Source organism: Hipposideros armiger, unplaced genomic scaffold (genome assembly GCF_001890085.2).
Source record: "Hipposideros armiger isolate ML-2016 unplaced genomic scaffold, ASM189008v1 scaffold_57, whole genome shotgun sequence".
Lineage (NCBI taxonomy): Eukaryota > Metazoa > Chordata > Mammalia > Chiroptera > Hipposideridae > Hipposideros > Hipposideros armiger.
The window spans coordinates 429368-445122 of NW_017731407.1; the positions used below are offsets into that span (position 1 = coordinate 429368).

The following is a 15755-nucleotide window of genomic DNA, read 5'->3' on the forward strand; positions in this document are numbered from 1 at the left end:
TAAAACAATTATTTTAAAAATAAACTAAAAGAACAAAAACAAAACTATAATTTATTTTGTTTTACATCTTTTTCTAGATTAAATTTATCCTTTTGATTGCTGATTTTAAGGGTTGTCTTCATTAGTTTCCCCTCCAATGTTTGGGACTTTTATATTACAGCTAATCTTAAGTAGAAAGCATTTGTTTCTTTGCTTGTTCTCTCTGACTCAGTCTGTCTGTCTGTCTTTCTATCTGTCTCTCTCTGACTACTTTTTCCTAATGGTTTTGTGGTTGCCTCCACTCATTTCTGCTATCCAAAGAGGACTATGATGACTTGGGCTTCTTGGCCCCGTGGTGACATATGGATATGACAGATACAGTATGAGAACTCTGGAGAGCTTGGCCCAGGTATGTAATGAGATGCTTTGCCTGCTTTCTCCTTGGGCTCCTAGATTTGTATAGTCCAAAGCCCAAGCTACTGTGACAGCTCTTTTGCAGGCTCCTTTCATGTAGGTATTATTGCTCCAGTCTACTGGGTGGGGCCTTTTACTATAGTTCCAAATTCATCACTGCAGCACTTGAGATACTCCTGCATCTACCTCCTTGTGGACCCAGAAAACATCAGGTCCATGGCTTCAGCCCAGCTTTACCACTTTGTGTTCCTGTTCTATTTCTGATACACAGAGATGTTCATCATCTTTTAAATTTTCTCTTGTTATAGCTTGTCTTTAACTGCTATATATATATATATATATATGGAGCAGGGTAGTAGGCAAAACATGAATTTACACTGCCGTCTTCACTAGATATTTTTCAGGTCAATGCAATGGAATTTTAGCAGAAAGATTCAAAAAGGATATCAAATTCTACTTGGTAGACTAGAAAGTATTTTTTTTTAGAAATTCTGAATTTAAGGTAAGTGGAGCATATTTCATTGGAGGTGAGTTATAGTAGGTTGCAAATAAAATATAAAAGATCAGTCAGGAGGCAATGCTGAACATGTAGTTTTAGAAATCATACAAGTAAAGGAAAAAATAACCTTAATAATAATAATAATAATCTTCAAAGAGATACCTACAAACAGATGAATAAGTCCTTTAATTTCTACTTCTGATGATATAACCAATTTCTCTTCTTCTTAATCTATATTTAGCTTAAGTGTTCACTCCTATAAGATTTTATGGTGCATTGATGATTATTAATTTATTCAGCAAATATTAATTCTGCCCCTGCTATCCACTGAGCACTCTACAGACCCTGATGATACAGAGATGAATAATAAATGGTCCTTGACCTCGAGGAATTCATAATTTATTAAAGAAATCAGCCACATACACCAAAACAAGTCGCCATTCCATTTTAAGGTAAGAGCTATAATGACTCTAGGGACAAAGTGCTTTAAAGGCATAAATGAGGAGATGAGTATTGGTGTGGTTCTGTAAAGAGGCAATTCCAAAGGCTTCACAGAAGAGGTAGCACATTGGGAGCTTCCAGAATTTCTATGGAAGAGTGATTAGTATCTTGTTGGACGTGGGGTCCAGAGAAATTGTGTTTATCTAGCACATGATTTTTACTTAGATTATGGGTTTATGTTAGACAGCTTTGGGGACCTAATAAAGATTATGGGAGCATGATAAGCCCTTTCCATCTCTTTCTCATCAACATTTTTCCCACATAACTTACTAAACACTTGGGTTTTATCGACTAGTTATGAGGAGTTCAAAGTACAGGGTTCCTTGCATGAACACAGGATACAGTATCAGACCATTTTAGGAAACAGTAAATACATCAGCATAGTCAGAATGCAGAATGAACAGTAACTAACTTGGGGCTGGAAAGATGGCCCAGGGTTGGGCTGTGGAGACTCATATTGTAGGCTAAAAAGACTGATCTTTTCTTTTGGACAATGCAAGTGAGCTTGAATGACTGTGATGCTGGAGAGTAAGGCAATCGATTTTACATTTTGGAGATATAGACATCTGAGAAAAGGAAATGAAGAAGAAAAAGACTAGAACTCGGGACCAATCAGGAGGATACTATAGGAGTCCATGTATGAGGTGATAAGTATTAGATCGAATTGTCGTGGGAATAGGGTAATTAGAAATATCATAATGATGGTTGGTTTTTTGTTTTGTTTTGTTTTGTTTGTATTTGAAAAGCTACAATAGAGCAACACTTACATTAATATTTCATTGCAAGAGAGGTTTCTCTAGTTGAGATACAAGAGTGTTGGGACTTTCAAAATTATGTTTAAAACATGAGGACTATGTTTTTCAGATAGTCAAAGTATTTTTATCTACTATATCCATGTTGGATCATATCCAAAGGCATAGGAGTGACTTAGGCATGAATAGGGTTAACTCATTATGGTAGGCCAGGGGTTGGCAAACTTTTGAGACAGAAGAGCCAATCCTGTCCCTCACAACAATGTAAAAATTATTCAAGAGCCATAAAACAAATGAAATCGCCATTATGTGAAAAATATCCTTTAAAAATGTTATAAAGGAAACTAGGATAGTTTTATTTTCATTTCCAATTTTACTTCAGAGCCACATGTACGTACCCAAAGAGCCGCATGTGGCTTGCGAGCTGCAGTTTGCTGACCCCTGGGCCAGGCCCTTACGTTATTACTATTGAAAACATGCAAACACTGGCACTTACATATTATATAGAAAACAAAACATATTTTGTCATTTAGGAAACTAACAACTCTTTCCTGAAGAATACGCCTTATAATAAAAATAATCCCAAGTTAAATAAAAGCATAGCATCTGGAAAAATTCTGTCTGATGAAAAAGCAGAATTTCTACATTAAATATTATTTTTAATTGAAGAATTTAAGATTAATCATAGCCTTAAACAATATTTCTGCCTACACAATGATTCTACACTAAGTGACAGAAAATACAGACGAGGTGGCTAGATACAACTATCTTATAGATGAACCCTCAAAATAATATAAAAGAGTCCCTTCTCTTTTCACCATGCGGAAAATCTTTTCCCATCTTCCCTGATCCAGTTCAGGAGCTAGAAGTCTTTTCTTACATCAGAAGTGCCTCCTTTTTTTATTCTGTAAGCGACAATATCTATTGAGCCCCTAATAATATATTAGACACTAGTCTAGGGACTTCCTATATGATATCATGCTTAAACTCTGAGAAGCACTTAAAATGTAAAGAATTCCTCTCATTCATTTGGCTTCAGATTTGTCATAGCTTAGAAAAGAGGAGATTCTTTTTCTTCCTTTGGCCCAGGAGGGATCCCCCACCCCCAGCTCATAAGATTCTCCCTAATATCTCAGACATTCAAACCAGTTTAGAGTGAGTTTTCTGCATGTAGGTGTGTGGTTATTATTCTTAGTTAAGAAACTTTTTAAAAGATTCTAATCTAACAACAACAAAAAAAGAATCAGATCATAAAAACCTGTGCTAAACATAATTCAAAGGGAAAAAATGAGCTGCAATGAAAGCCAATTTGAGCTGGAAAGACTTGTGCTCTTAAATAACTAGACATGTGTAGCCACTTCTGAAGCTGTCTGATCACATATGTTTTTAAACATCTGTCAGCAAAATCAGAGCTCCACATGCAAAAGGCAGCACTCCCAAGCATTATGGGGGTTTGTTTGTGATGAATTCTTAGATTCTGAAAGAAATGAATAGGTTTTACAGGTTGAACACTGGTTGTCACTGCTTAAGTTGAAGGAAGCTTTGAGAAACAGCTTCCAAAGGCTGTGGCTCATTTACATGTACATTACTATCTCAAGGACAAAACTGGAACCAACAATAAGACCTATGGAGCCCTAAAGAAGGAGAGATGTCAGGAAGTACCAAGAAGTAGGAGAAATTGGAGAGCGATAGCTTCACTTGTGGCTCAGAGCCCAAAGCTGAGTCTAACTTCACTCCTTTTTTTTTTTTTTGATAAAAAATATTCAGTGACATTTTCCCAACATTAAAATGTTCCCATCTCCAAAGTACAAATATGGGTCCTTTCTAACCTGCAGCATTTGTTCTTCCTCTGAAGACATCATCATATGCTTTCCACTGTGGCTTCACTTGGTAGGCATGGATGAATACCACAAATACCACCACGAGGCACATTAAAGGAACTAGAGCTGCAGTGAACAGAGCTGCATAGATGTTTGGGATGAAGCACCTGAAAGAGAGAAGAGAAGAGATGACTTAGACAACTTCAATCCAAACATTTCTACAATAAAATCCAGAATGTATTACTACATCATTGCTTTATACTAGCTCTTTCTATCTAAATGTTGGCAAAAGCAAATTTTTGGTTTGCCAAATTGAAGCTTTGTTAGAGTAGAGGCTACATGATTAAATCGAACTCACTGTTTTACAAAGTAGGATCCATGGAACATGCATCCCCTGAGATGCTCAGAAAACATCAAAAAAGGTTCTGGACAAATAAATTTAAGAAATGCGCACTCGCTTTCAGGCTCTATCTTCTTGGCCTAATGAAGTCTCATTGGGGATGGGGACTGCGTGAGACAAGGTATTGTTTAAAGACAAATCTGAGGATTCCTGAAGCTCAAGTCTGTCATTTCCACAATCTTGTTTTTTGAATGAAGGATAGTTTTGTCATTCCTAATCTATACATTTCCCCAATAGCCATCAATTCACTTGCACATAATGACAACTTTCCATTGAGAATCTATACTGCTCAATTTTATCTACTATTACTAGAGTTGATTTAGAACAATGAGGTCCAAGGTAAACTTACATTATTTATTTACTTTGGCAACACTAAAATTCTACAAGAAGAAAAGGTTTTAGAGATGTAACAGATTTTTACTCATGGGTCATAAAACCCTTTTGTCCGTTACATAAAATCCTTCACAAAAAAATATCTCAAAATGGAGGACTACTAAATAGGTTCTCAGTATCTAAAACTGTGCTTTTAAGGTATCCTTATAAAGGACTTACCTCCTACAATCCATAAGACTATAATACTCTTGATTACAAGATATTTTAATAGTAGGGAATGTCTCTTTTCAAATATTTTCCCCAACTTCTCCATTTTTAATACATAAGATCTGTAACCCTAGATTATAACACAGTAAAAAATAATGGATTCTGAAGAAAACTCAAGGAAAAAAAAGCCTGTTGAGAAGAAAACCTCAAAACTAAAATAAGGTAATAAGGGAAACATCCATTCTTGCAACTTGGGAAAACAGTGCCTCAACTTCATATTTAAAGAGATGTAGTATTAAAGACCTTATTATTTCTAATTAACATGATCTGCTAAATATATTTTTCCTATAAACAAGATACATTTCAAGATATATTTCAACACATATTCTGCATTTGCAAAGAGATGTCAAAATGACAAATTTCCTGGCATTTAGAATTTAATTTGAACAGCAGAAAGCCTGAATCCTTTCCTCTACCCTCATCTGAATGCCATAAGACCTGTATCTTCCAGCTAAAACGCATATGATTAAACAAAACAGGCAAACACTAATGGCCTTGATCTTGAATATATTTCTGCACTAAAAATAGTAATCATATTGGCCACTCATTTCTATGTATATTTGCCTTGAAAGATTTCTTACTGTTTTCATCTGAATTATGGATTCATTGCCATAGACTGGCCTAAAGGTACTTAGACAAATACAGACACTGATGCAGAAACTTGCATGGGCTTCGCTGCTCTATTTTTACCTTGAAAAATGTCATCACAATTCAATTTCAGGACATAAAATGGGGGTAATTATGGAATCTATTGTGAGCTGCTCTAGGAGTAATAAACATTTCATATGGAGTATTAGGATATAGCTGTAACTCTCCAACATTTTTACTTTCCAGTGGCTGAACATGTTTGGTTCTCACTTCTCAGTTTGAAGTGCCTTCCTAAAAACTTTGCTTTAGATGACAACCTTTGAAAGCAGAACCCCAACTAATGGTGCATCACCCTGGTTAAAAAATAAAATGGGCAAAGTAGACTTCTGGGAGGTTAGAACTAAGCAGGCATGTCTGCAGTGGCTCTCAGGAAGAGAAGGGAATTCCTTAAGTGCCACGACTCTTACATAAATCTCCTTTGCAACACTCCCTGCTTGTATGAACTTGGCCACACTGGCCCATTATTTTAGAGAAAGGGGCAGGAAAATTGTCCAATCCTGAAGTGACCCCTTTTTCCTCCATGTTTCTTCAGAGCTCCACAAGTCATAGCCTCTCATAAGTACTGGACTGCTGATAGTGCCCTAAGTTTGTCCTCTGCAGGGTCAACCTGGGGCCAGAGCATTGACGAGGAGGGTTTTGGTCCCCCAGGACGCCTGTTCCTGTTGGAAGCCCTCCTTCCTTCCTCTCTACCTCAGGATACAGGGTCCTCCCCTCACCCACTCCTGTCCAGCTGCGACTCCATCCAAGGCTTTTTCCAATGAAAACTATCTGCCTGGTGTACTACCTCTCCTAGGGATTAAGGCGTCAGACAACTACCCTTCAAAGGGGGGAAAAAAAAAGCCCTCATCAACCAGAATCTCCTTCAGTCCAACTGAATAAGACGTACAGTACATCCAGGTACAATACTTTAAGGATTAGATCACATGAAAGCGATGCGGGAGTTAGGAAACTATGAATATCACGTTAGGAATAGTTTGTGAAGTAAGGCTGGGAACACATTCTTGGAAAAACTGAATGTAATATAAGAAATGAACAGACTGAATGCTATGCACACACAAGGACTGTGGAAGCAGTTGATTATTGCGGTGGCAGCTATTGCTTCAAAGACAGACCTGGCAGTTACCACAAAATGAGACAAAGGCCATGTGGATTGGTTTTCTTAAAAAGGGTGGGGAGAGTGTGTTCCTTGTAATTACCAGCTCATCCAGATTCAAAGTACCCTGGTGGCCCTTCTCTCTTTCAGTGTTGAATGCTCTTTGGGGTTCTGGCAATCACATGTCTAACTTTTGCTGTTCCCTTTTAAATGTTCATGAGTAAATTTTCTTTCCTTTTATAATCCACAGACAATCCTAATTTATTTCAAAATCTTGTCAGGACTTCATCCCTTTCTCTATTTTTAGCCAGATGAGACAAGTAGATATTGTTTCATTGCCTTCAGTTTTTTCTCTTCCAAGGGTAACTTGCAGCATTTGCAATGGCTTACACTTTCTAATTTGGTAAGATTATTACCTCCCCTAGGTAGTACTTTATACTTATTGAAGTGTCTTCACTTGCATTACCTAACTTGACTTTTAAAATTATGTCAATGGCATGGGGTATTTGTTTCTTTATTCCTGTGTGAAATCTGAGTAAGAAGGAGCACAGATGCAAAGGAGTCCAGGAGGGACATATGCAAGCTCCATTTACAACTTCTGAAAGTATTGGGAGGGATGCTAGGAACTCCAGATACATGAGACTGTGATTTGAGTCCATTTAAATTATAGTTTAAAGAAGACGTTGACCCTGGCAAACTGGAAGACTTGAAGAAATCCAGGCAACTGACATCTGGGTTACACCTGGTTTATGTAGGTAATGAAAAAGGACCTAGCTAATGAAAAATAATAATAAATGCTTGTTTCCAAGATCTGCTTTATAACTAAGTACCTCTCAATAAGATAATGATAATAGCTATAATTCGCAGACTCATGTGCCAACCTCCCTTAGGCAGTTCTCCTTAAGATTTCGTTAATGATGGCATCTACATCAAAAGCTACATTTGTTTCCTCAACCAACGTTGTCTTTTTCAAATGGAAAAGAAATAAATTTATGAAGACATGAGGGTGACGAGAAAATCACAGTTTGGGTTTAACTAGCTGCCAGGCAGGAAAATATATTCTTTCTGTCCTTCTGTTGTAGTGTATACAACAGTGTTCATACCAAGGAAAATCAACGGAATTCTAAAAAGTGTTTTCTTTTAAACTTGAACTTTATTTATTGTTTTAAAATCTTTAAAAAAAAATTTTTTTTTCTTTTTATTGTGGAACAGCCATGGTCATTGGTTACACATTGCTTTCATGCTACAGTGGCATAGTTGACTCTTTTAAGGAGGGGGGCACAGCTCACAGTGGCCCATGCAGGATGTTATCAGCACCATGCTCTAACCAACTGAGCTAACTGGTCACACCCATTAAGCTTGAACTTTAAACAAGGACAAAGCTGAGATCAAATTGCAAATAAGCCCTAAGAAGTGAAATGGAACATTAGGATAATAGATGGACGTGGAGAGGAAGGACAGGAACAAGGTATTTCCCTAAATTGAATTAGCTGGATAATGAAGACCACCGTAAATGTTACTATTACTCTACCTACTATCACCACCATTGTGAATAACACTAGCAGAGTTCATTTACTATGTGTCAGGCATGAAACTCAATCCTTACATGCATTATCATGCATAAACATCACAACAGTCCCATTAGCCTCATCGCACACATGAAAAAATGACACCTAAATTACATAAGGTCGAATTGCCAGTAACATAAACAGGCTCATTTACCTTCATTGCTACATCTACAATTCTAAAATTACTTCCACAATTCTAGTAAAGACACATTAGAGTTCGTGGTAAACATGCCAATGTTCTCCTTGAGGACAGGGGCTGTAAGTTTTAAAATATTTCTCCTAGTGCTTTGCATAAATCAGAGCCTTAAGAAATGTTTATTGATTCAACTGATTTTTAGCATTCTTTGGAAACCACTTACTTGAAAAAAAAAGTAGGCACAGAAAATCCTGTATTTCAGGTGTGCTCAGTTCAATCAAAATCCAAGCAACACTTGAATATCATGTACCAGATATGATGCTGGACGTGGAAGGGTATATAAAGATGCCTATAGTATGGTCCCTCCCATCAAGCAGATTATATTTACAATAAATGCACAACACATCAGAATTTAGTCTTCTGCTCAAAGTGTTGTTCTTCCATCAGCATCATCAGCACTACCTGGGTGCCTGTTAAAAAGGCAGAGTCTGGGCCTGCTGTGTGGTGCATTGGTTAAGGGCTGGCTTGGGATGCCAGAGGCCCCAGTTTGGATCCCACATATGAGGGCCAGTGACACTGCCCTCCATAGCTAAGATGCTGAACAACAGCTCGACTTGGACTGGGCTGCCGTGAGTCGCCGGCGGCGATGGCAGTTGGGTTGCCATGGGCTACTGTGTGTAGCCAGCAGCCAGTGTGAGGGGCTGTCCAGAAGCCAGCGACTGATCTGCCTCGCTGGGAAGAGTGCAATGATGGTGCGAACTTGGGCCAGTGAAGCAATGTCCTCCACAACTAGACTGAAGAACAAAAAGGACAGCAACTTGTCTGTTCCCCTTCCCCCAATTCCCCAGCACTGTTCCGATCCCCCAATTCCCCAATAAAAATCTTAAAAAAAAATGCAGAATCTGACACCCCATGACAGAGCATCTGAAATGGCATTTTAACCAGATCCCCAGTTGTTTCATGTGCACATTGAAAGTTTGAGAAGCACTCTTTTAGCACACTCACGGGACATGATGTAGCTTAATGTAATTAACTAATCTTTGCCTCTCTGGCAGTGAAGCCAAGGGACCATGTAGGCCCGAGGAGAATCAGATCCGGAGATTTCATAGCACTTGGTGGACACAGCAGCCTGAAGAACCAAAGAGAAAGAAAAGCAGCAGGAAGCAAAAGGGGTAGAGAAGCAGAGACCTATCGTATTTAAAAGCCTGGGATTAGCAACCTGAGCATTCTGATCGTAGGTCTGCAGACTGGTGGAACAGAAGGAGAAGGGGAGTGCTAGGCTGTGCTGGGTGTGGGTGGGAGGGAAATATTCAGCCCTGCTACATGTAAACAACCCTCGAAGGAAGGTTTCGGTGAGTGTGAGTACAATAGACATACATGTTCTGCGATTGCCCACACTGCTCAAGATTTCTGGAAAACATGAGCCCATGAACCATGTACCTGTCTATCTCCACACCCCAACCACAAATCACCCTAGCCACTGATGACTAGCTCTGAGATAAGATACCTGAGCCAAAGACAACCGTTCTTCTGGCTTGCCTCTGACTTATAACTTGGTGACTCTGCTCTAAAAGTTTGGCTGAGATAAACAGATTTTTGCTCTTGAGAATCTGCCACGGATATTTGCCAGTTAGTGGTGGGCACTAGAGCCAATGTAAATTCAGGGCAGACAGCCATAATGGAGTAAATACACAGGGAATATACAGAGAGAGAGTGGGGAGAGAAGGGGAGGGTTAGGAGGGCATTCAGATGCTCACAAGTGAGGGACCCTGTGGTCCCTGAGAGAGGAAGAGTGTGTGTGGCCTTGTTTTCAGCATTCTAATTCAAGTCCTCTGAGGTCCATCTATACCTTGTTTTTAGCTTTTGAATGTCCGTGAGAATGCCTGTGGGGTATACATGTATTTCTGTAATTCCACCCCCTTTACTTGAAGTAGCTTTTGTGGGTTTTCTAAGCAACTATAATGGCCGTAGCTCAAACAGGACTAGTGAATGAGTGATAAAGAGGAAGTGACCACACAACCCATTCTTTAAAACTATGTTGCTTTTGAAGATGCAGAATATCACTACCATGTCTACCAGTTTTAGAGCTCATTCTACACCCTGGTGAGCATTGATATCTAACTCTATGCATTCACAACTGCCTCAGAAGAAGCCAAGAGACCAGAAAAATAAGAATCAGTCTCACCTTTTAGTACTTAAAATGTATCCATATGCTTATATCACTTGAAAATACTGAGCTAAGAAAAATGTGAACATATCAGAGCAATATTGTTTCAGCTGCTTCAAAAAGAGCAGATATTTTAATTCATTAAACATCAAACTGTCTAAAATGTTAAAGTAGTCAGATAGGCTATATACACTAAAATACAGTTTTGTGTTGTATATAATTAACTCTTGGTGAATGAGACAGTTGCCTATATCCCTGGCTCATTAAAAAAAGTAAAACACAGCTACACATATATTCCAAAGATGAACAATGGACTCACAATAGTAACAGGTTAGAGATAGTTGATAAAAAAGAGTCTGAAAATCATGATACTCCAAATGACCTTTTGTTTTTTACGTTGTCTCAGAAACTCAAGTCTGAGCAACCTGCTTCCTGAACAACTTGATGATACTATTGAAATCAGTCTACCAGCTTCACCCCAGGTAGATTACAGTGAATCAAGTCCCTTTAGAATTCAATCAGAATAACGTCAAACTGTCTTGGTGTTTTTTGCATACACTAAGGCCCCATGTTCTCATAAACCAAATTTGTTTGGTACTGGAAAATGTCATTGTCCTAGAGCACTCAAAGGTGTCCTGCTCTTATCCCGTGCTCACCAAGACTCTAAATGAATGGCTAAAAGTTTTTTTTCTGAAGAATTATACCATCTTCTTGGATCTGAGGATAGTAAAATTATAAGGTTTTATAATTTTATAAAAAATAGATTAATAGAGGTGGGAACAAGAATATAAGATCAATGTCCAAAACCTCTGTGTTTTTGCACCCCCTCTCTACCTGCATCTGACTTCATGATTTCATCATGGACAATGATACTCAGAGTATGATCATTAGTAGAAGAGCAGCTTCAGGTGAAGCTAAACCCCTCATCACACAGGCAGGATGCAGTACTTTCTGATCTTAGGTTAAGGTTGTAGATGCAATTTTTATTTTTTGTGATTTCAATCTGAGTTTATTTCAATAAACTCAAAGCATTTTGGAATAGCTTAGAAGAAATCGGTGGCCATGGGTCATGTTAGCATAAATGTTACTTCCTTTTCCTGATGAATTTTGTAGGCTTTGAAGGGCTCTCTCTCCAAATATTCTTAGAGTATAATTGTATATGCTTCATGTATAACCTATAAAAAACATGAGAAAGGTATAAGTGCAGGTGTGTGTTGACAAGAGTGTCACTGTGGGCCATTCTATTAAGGATGTAGATGTCTTAAATGGCAAAAAGTCCTGATAGCAATGGTGATTTCTGGAAGGGGCAAAAATCACTTGGTAGAAGGGTAATCCAACTTATAATTATCAACCACTGTTTACTATGCAGTAGCCATATTACATTGTCTGAGAGATGAGACCCACAGATTCCTCCAGCTTTATGTGAAATATAAATGCTCCAAGAAAACACTTCTAAAGCATTCTCTGCAGGAGTGAATACTCAGTCATACCTTCATCTTGTATCAGGCACACTTGCATTAAAATTTACAGCACACTGTAATAATTGACGTCCCTAAATGATGACTTGAAATCATTAAAAGATTGTTAATCAGTTAGTCACGCTGTTTAAAATGCATTATACACTTCCTTGCCCTATTAGCAAAATTTTAATCTTAAAATCTTGTAAAGAATAGGGTTAACTTTTTATTATTGAGACAACAAAAATAATGTGAGTAGGTGAGGTTATATGTCAATCATTTTAAGGTCATCATCTCAAGTTGTAGATAACATAGTTATGTCTTGGCTCCAATAGTCAGCTTTGTTGCTAAGCCCATCTCAATCCTGATATACTGAATTGTTTATGGAACAAATATTTCAAAATTGTGTCATGGGTTAGCACATTAAAGATGTGTTTTCAGGTATCTAAACACCTTTTATATGTTCATCCTAGATGGTTGCCAGGGTTGGTCCATGACACTACTATTAATTAGTATTTATTGAGTATTTTTATATACCCTGCAATGTTGCAGTTATAGATGGAAACTTAAGAAATGTAAAAGGCATAACTCTTTCCCTGAAGGATCTTGGAGCAAGAAAAATATAATGTAGCAATAGGAGAACATTATGTAATGCCTGTCATTATACTACACTGTCAAGATGTGAGGGATAGCTAGTAAATATTTAAAAAGCTAAGGTATATGGGCCAATTCCTGGGAAAAATGAAATAGACGCCATAGATTAATTTCAGAAAAGGAAAGTAAAACTGAGTAAAAGATATGAAGGCCAAAATTCTATTCACTCTATGGGGAATCCCCAGTTTTGATGGGGAAATGACACAATTCATTTTCCTTGAAGTTTCGCAATCTTAAGGACTGATCACACATGACAATTGTGGAAGCAGCATTTAAAAGTCCCAAGTTGGACAGCCCTAAACTACATACCAGATAGACAGATTTATAAAGTGATCGCCTTTATGACTTATGTAAAGAAAGCTCTCAAAAGAAAATAATCTTGCTATTATGTGGGAGAAGGGAAGAATGGGTAGAAAAGCCTCCTGTTAAATTAAAATCACGCTGCCTACAGAAAAAGAGTTATACTGATAGGAATGAAGGCTCTGGAATCAGACCCTTTGGGTCAATTCCAGTGCACCTCACATTGATTCTGTGACTTGAACTTCTCCACACCCCAAGTTTCCTAAAAAAAAATGAAATGGAGAGAACAACATCATCTACATCATAAGAGTGCAGAGAGGACTGAATGAGTCAATAGATATAAAGCTCTTGGAGCACAGCCTGGCATTCTGTAGGTACTCAATAAAACAGAGCTGTAATTATTATTATCACCTATAAGCCCTAAATCCTCTTATGTATATACAAGACTTAACCTGTGTTAAAAAAAAAAAAAAAGAAAAAAAAGGAAAAGTGCTGAGCAGTATGAGTTCAATGAAAGAAAAAAATCTATCAGCTGGGGTAGGCAGGGAAGACTTTGTGAAAGAGGTGGGCTGGATCCCAGCCTTTTCTCTCTTGAATTCCTTATCAATCAGCAGATGTTTAAAGTGATTCACCCGTGCAAACAAGGTGATCTGCCTGTGTGCACAGCGGCTCAGCATGCACGGAAGGAGGAAAACTCTCTCCCTTTGCTGCTTTTCCCCATGACTCACGTATGTTTCTGCAAAACCAGTTGCTGAAACTTGGTTCCAATTTGAAAAGTAAAGGTAATTGTGAGCCACTCAAAAAGAGGTAGGTACTATTCAAGAAGTCCAACATAACATGATGGCACCACCACAGGCTGACATGCTAGCTTGGTTCAGAAGTGTCAGAAGCAGTATATGGAGCTGTTGGCTCAGTGGCTTCTTTGAACTGATAGTTTCTTCCCTGCCATACTCCTGTCCCCCTCTCTTCTCCTCACATCCCCAAAGCCATCCAGGAGAGGGAAAATGGGGGGGGGGGGGAAATGCCAATTAGCTGATGGTTTTCTAGAAGAGGGAGAGTTTCCATCCTCTTGGAAGCATGCATTCTGGAAGGGATGACTGCTGGAAGATCCCAAGTGTTGACTGTTAGAAAGCAAGGTATTGTAATGTCCCCATCAACCTCAGCCGCCTATCAGAAAGGTAATTGCACTTCCTCCTTTCATTAAAATATTTTTCCTTCATAGAACCTTAGAACTAGAAGGGATAGAAGTTATTCCATCCTGCCTCTAGCTTTATGGGTGAAGATGCAAGGTTTACCCCGAACCTGGCTGTCTAAACTCCTAGGTCAATTCTCTAAATAAGGCTCTGAAGCATATGTCAGACTCAACAGAAATGTAACCTAGCATCTTTTCAGGGGCCATATTCTGCTAGGAATCTAAAAAATTGCCTTTTTAGGAAGTGTCCCCAGTGTTTTATGTTCCTTTGGGTATGAATCCCCAGGGGCTAGAGGACTACTGAATAAATCATAGAATGAAACATTAAACACATATTTCTGAATACTCGATAGTAATCACCCAGGAAGCTTAGACAACATTTAATCCTCCACGAAACAGTTTTAGTGTGACATCGCAAATTGAAAATTTTACAAAATATAAAAACTCATACAAAAGAATTTCATTCATTTAGAGAAATAAGAAGGATATCAGGAAAAGGGCAATGAGTCCAGACTGGCATTCTGTCATTCATAAGTCCCCCTCCAACTGAGGTCCCGTCCCCTCTCTGAAAAAAATTTGGCTTCAGTTGAATCAATACTTTATCATAAGGAATTTATTTTTGACAACAGGATGTTCCTGTTATTTTCAAGTCCTGTAGTTTCAACAACAGGATTTCAGGGCAGTGAAATGAAATGGGAATGGCAGAGTAATATTAATTTTTGAGCATAATCACAAATGTGTGAAAAAAATGCAAAGAGTTTAAAACCTGCCTTTAGAAAATTAAGATTATCTGCTTCATGAACTTTCTAAATTTCTTCTCATTATAAAAACACCATTATCTAATATGCAGTAAAGATTTTTCACTGAGGTTCTTAATTGTAGCCAGACTTCTTAACTGTAGATGACCTGGGCTAATATCTCTAAATATCTCCCTTTATTATGGTGCATTAGTTTCTCTTCTTTCTTTCTTTTTCTTCAAATAAAAGTTTGGTGTGTCATAAAATGGAACGAATTTTTAAAACATGCTAAAATTTCATAAGTGTGATATTCATGCTAATTGGGAAGGGATCATGTACTCTTAAATGATAAAATATTACCAAATGTCAGTACTGTTCTTCATAATGCATTTGGAGGCCTATTGCTCAGGTGTGTGGAGAGGAGTCAGGAGAAACCATTTCCTCTAAATCAAACACTTACTTGAGGAGTTTGCTGCCTGCACCATCAAGAACAGAGACTAATCTAACTGGGTTGGATTATGGGTGGAAATGCATCACAACCCACTACTGTAGGACACTCTGAATTGAAGACAGAAAGAATAAGATGATTTCAAAAAGCAGAGAGTGAGAAGGTGAAGTGCTTACAGATGTGGACTTTCAATTGACAGGCCTGGCTTTGAACCTTGGCACTGCTATTTAGTAGCTCTGTGACTATGGGCGAGTGAAGTTACCTCTCTGACTTTCAATATCCTCGCTTGTAAAATATGAATTAAAAAATATATATATATATTATAAATGTGTTGTGAGAATTAAATGAGATTAACTTGATTAAATAGTGCTAAGCATAGTTCCTAGCATG

The 15755-nt window shown here is 38.0% G+C and overlaps 1 protein-coding gene across 1 annotated transcript in view; it reads right to left on the bottom strand.

Annotated features, from left to right (window-relative positions):
• ADGRV1 (adhesion G protein-coupled receptor V1) overlaps positions 1–15755 on the bottom strand; it is a 548236-nt gene that overhangs the window by 104798 nt on the left and 427683 nt on the right. Inside the window, exon 80 of the mRNA XM_019641108.1 lies at positions 3975–4132. Coding sequence (XP_019496653.1) covers positions 3975–4132 — 158 coding nt within the window. The remainder of the gene's footprint in view (positions 1–3974; positions 4133–15755) is intronic.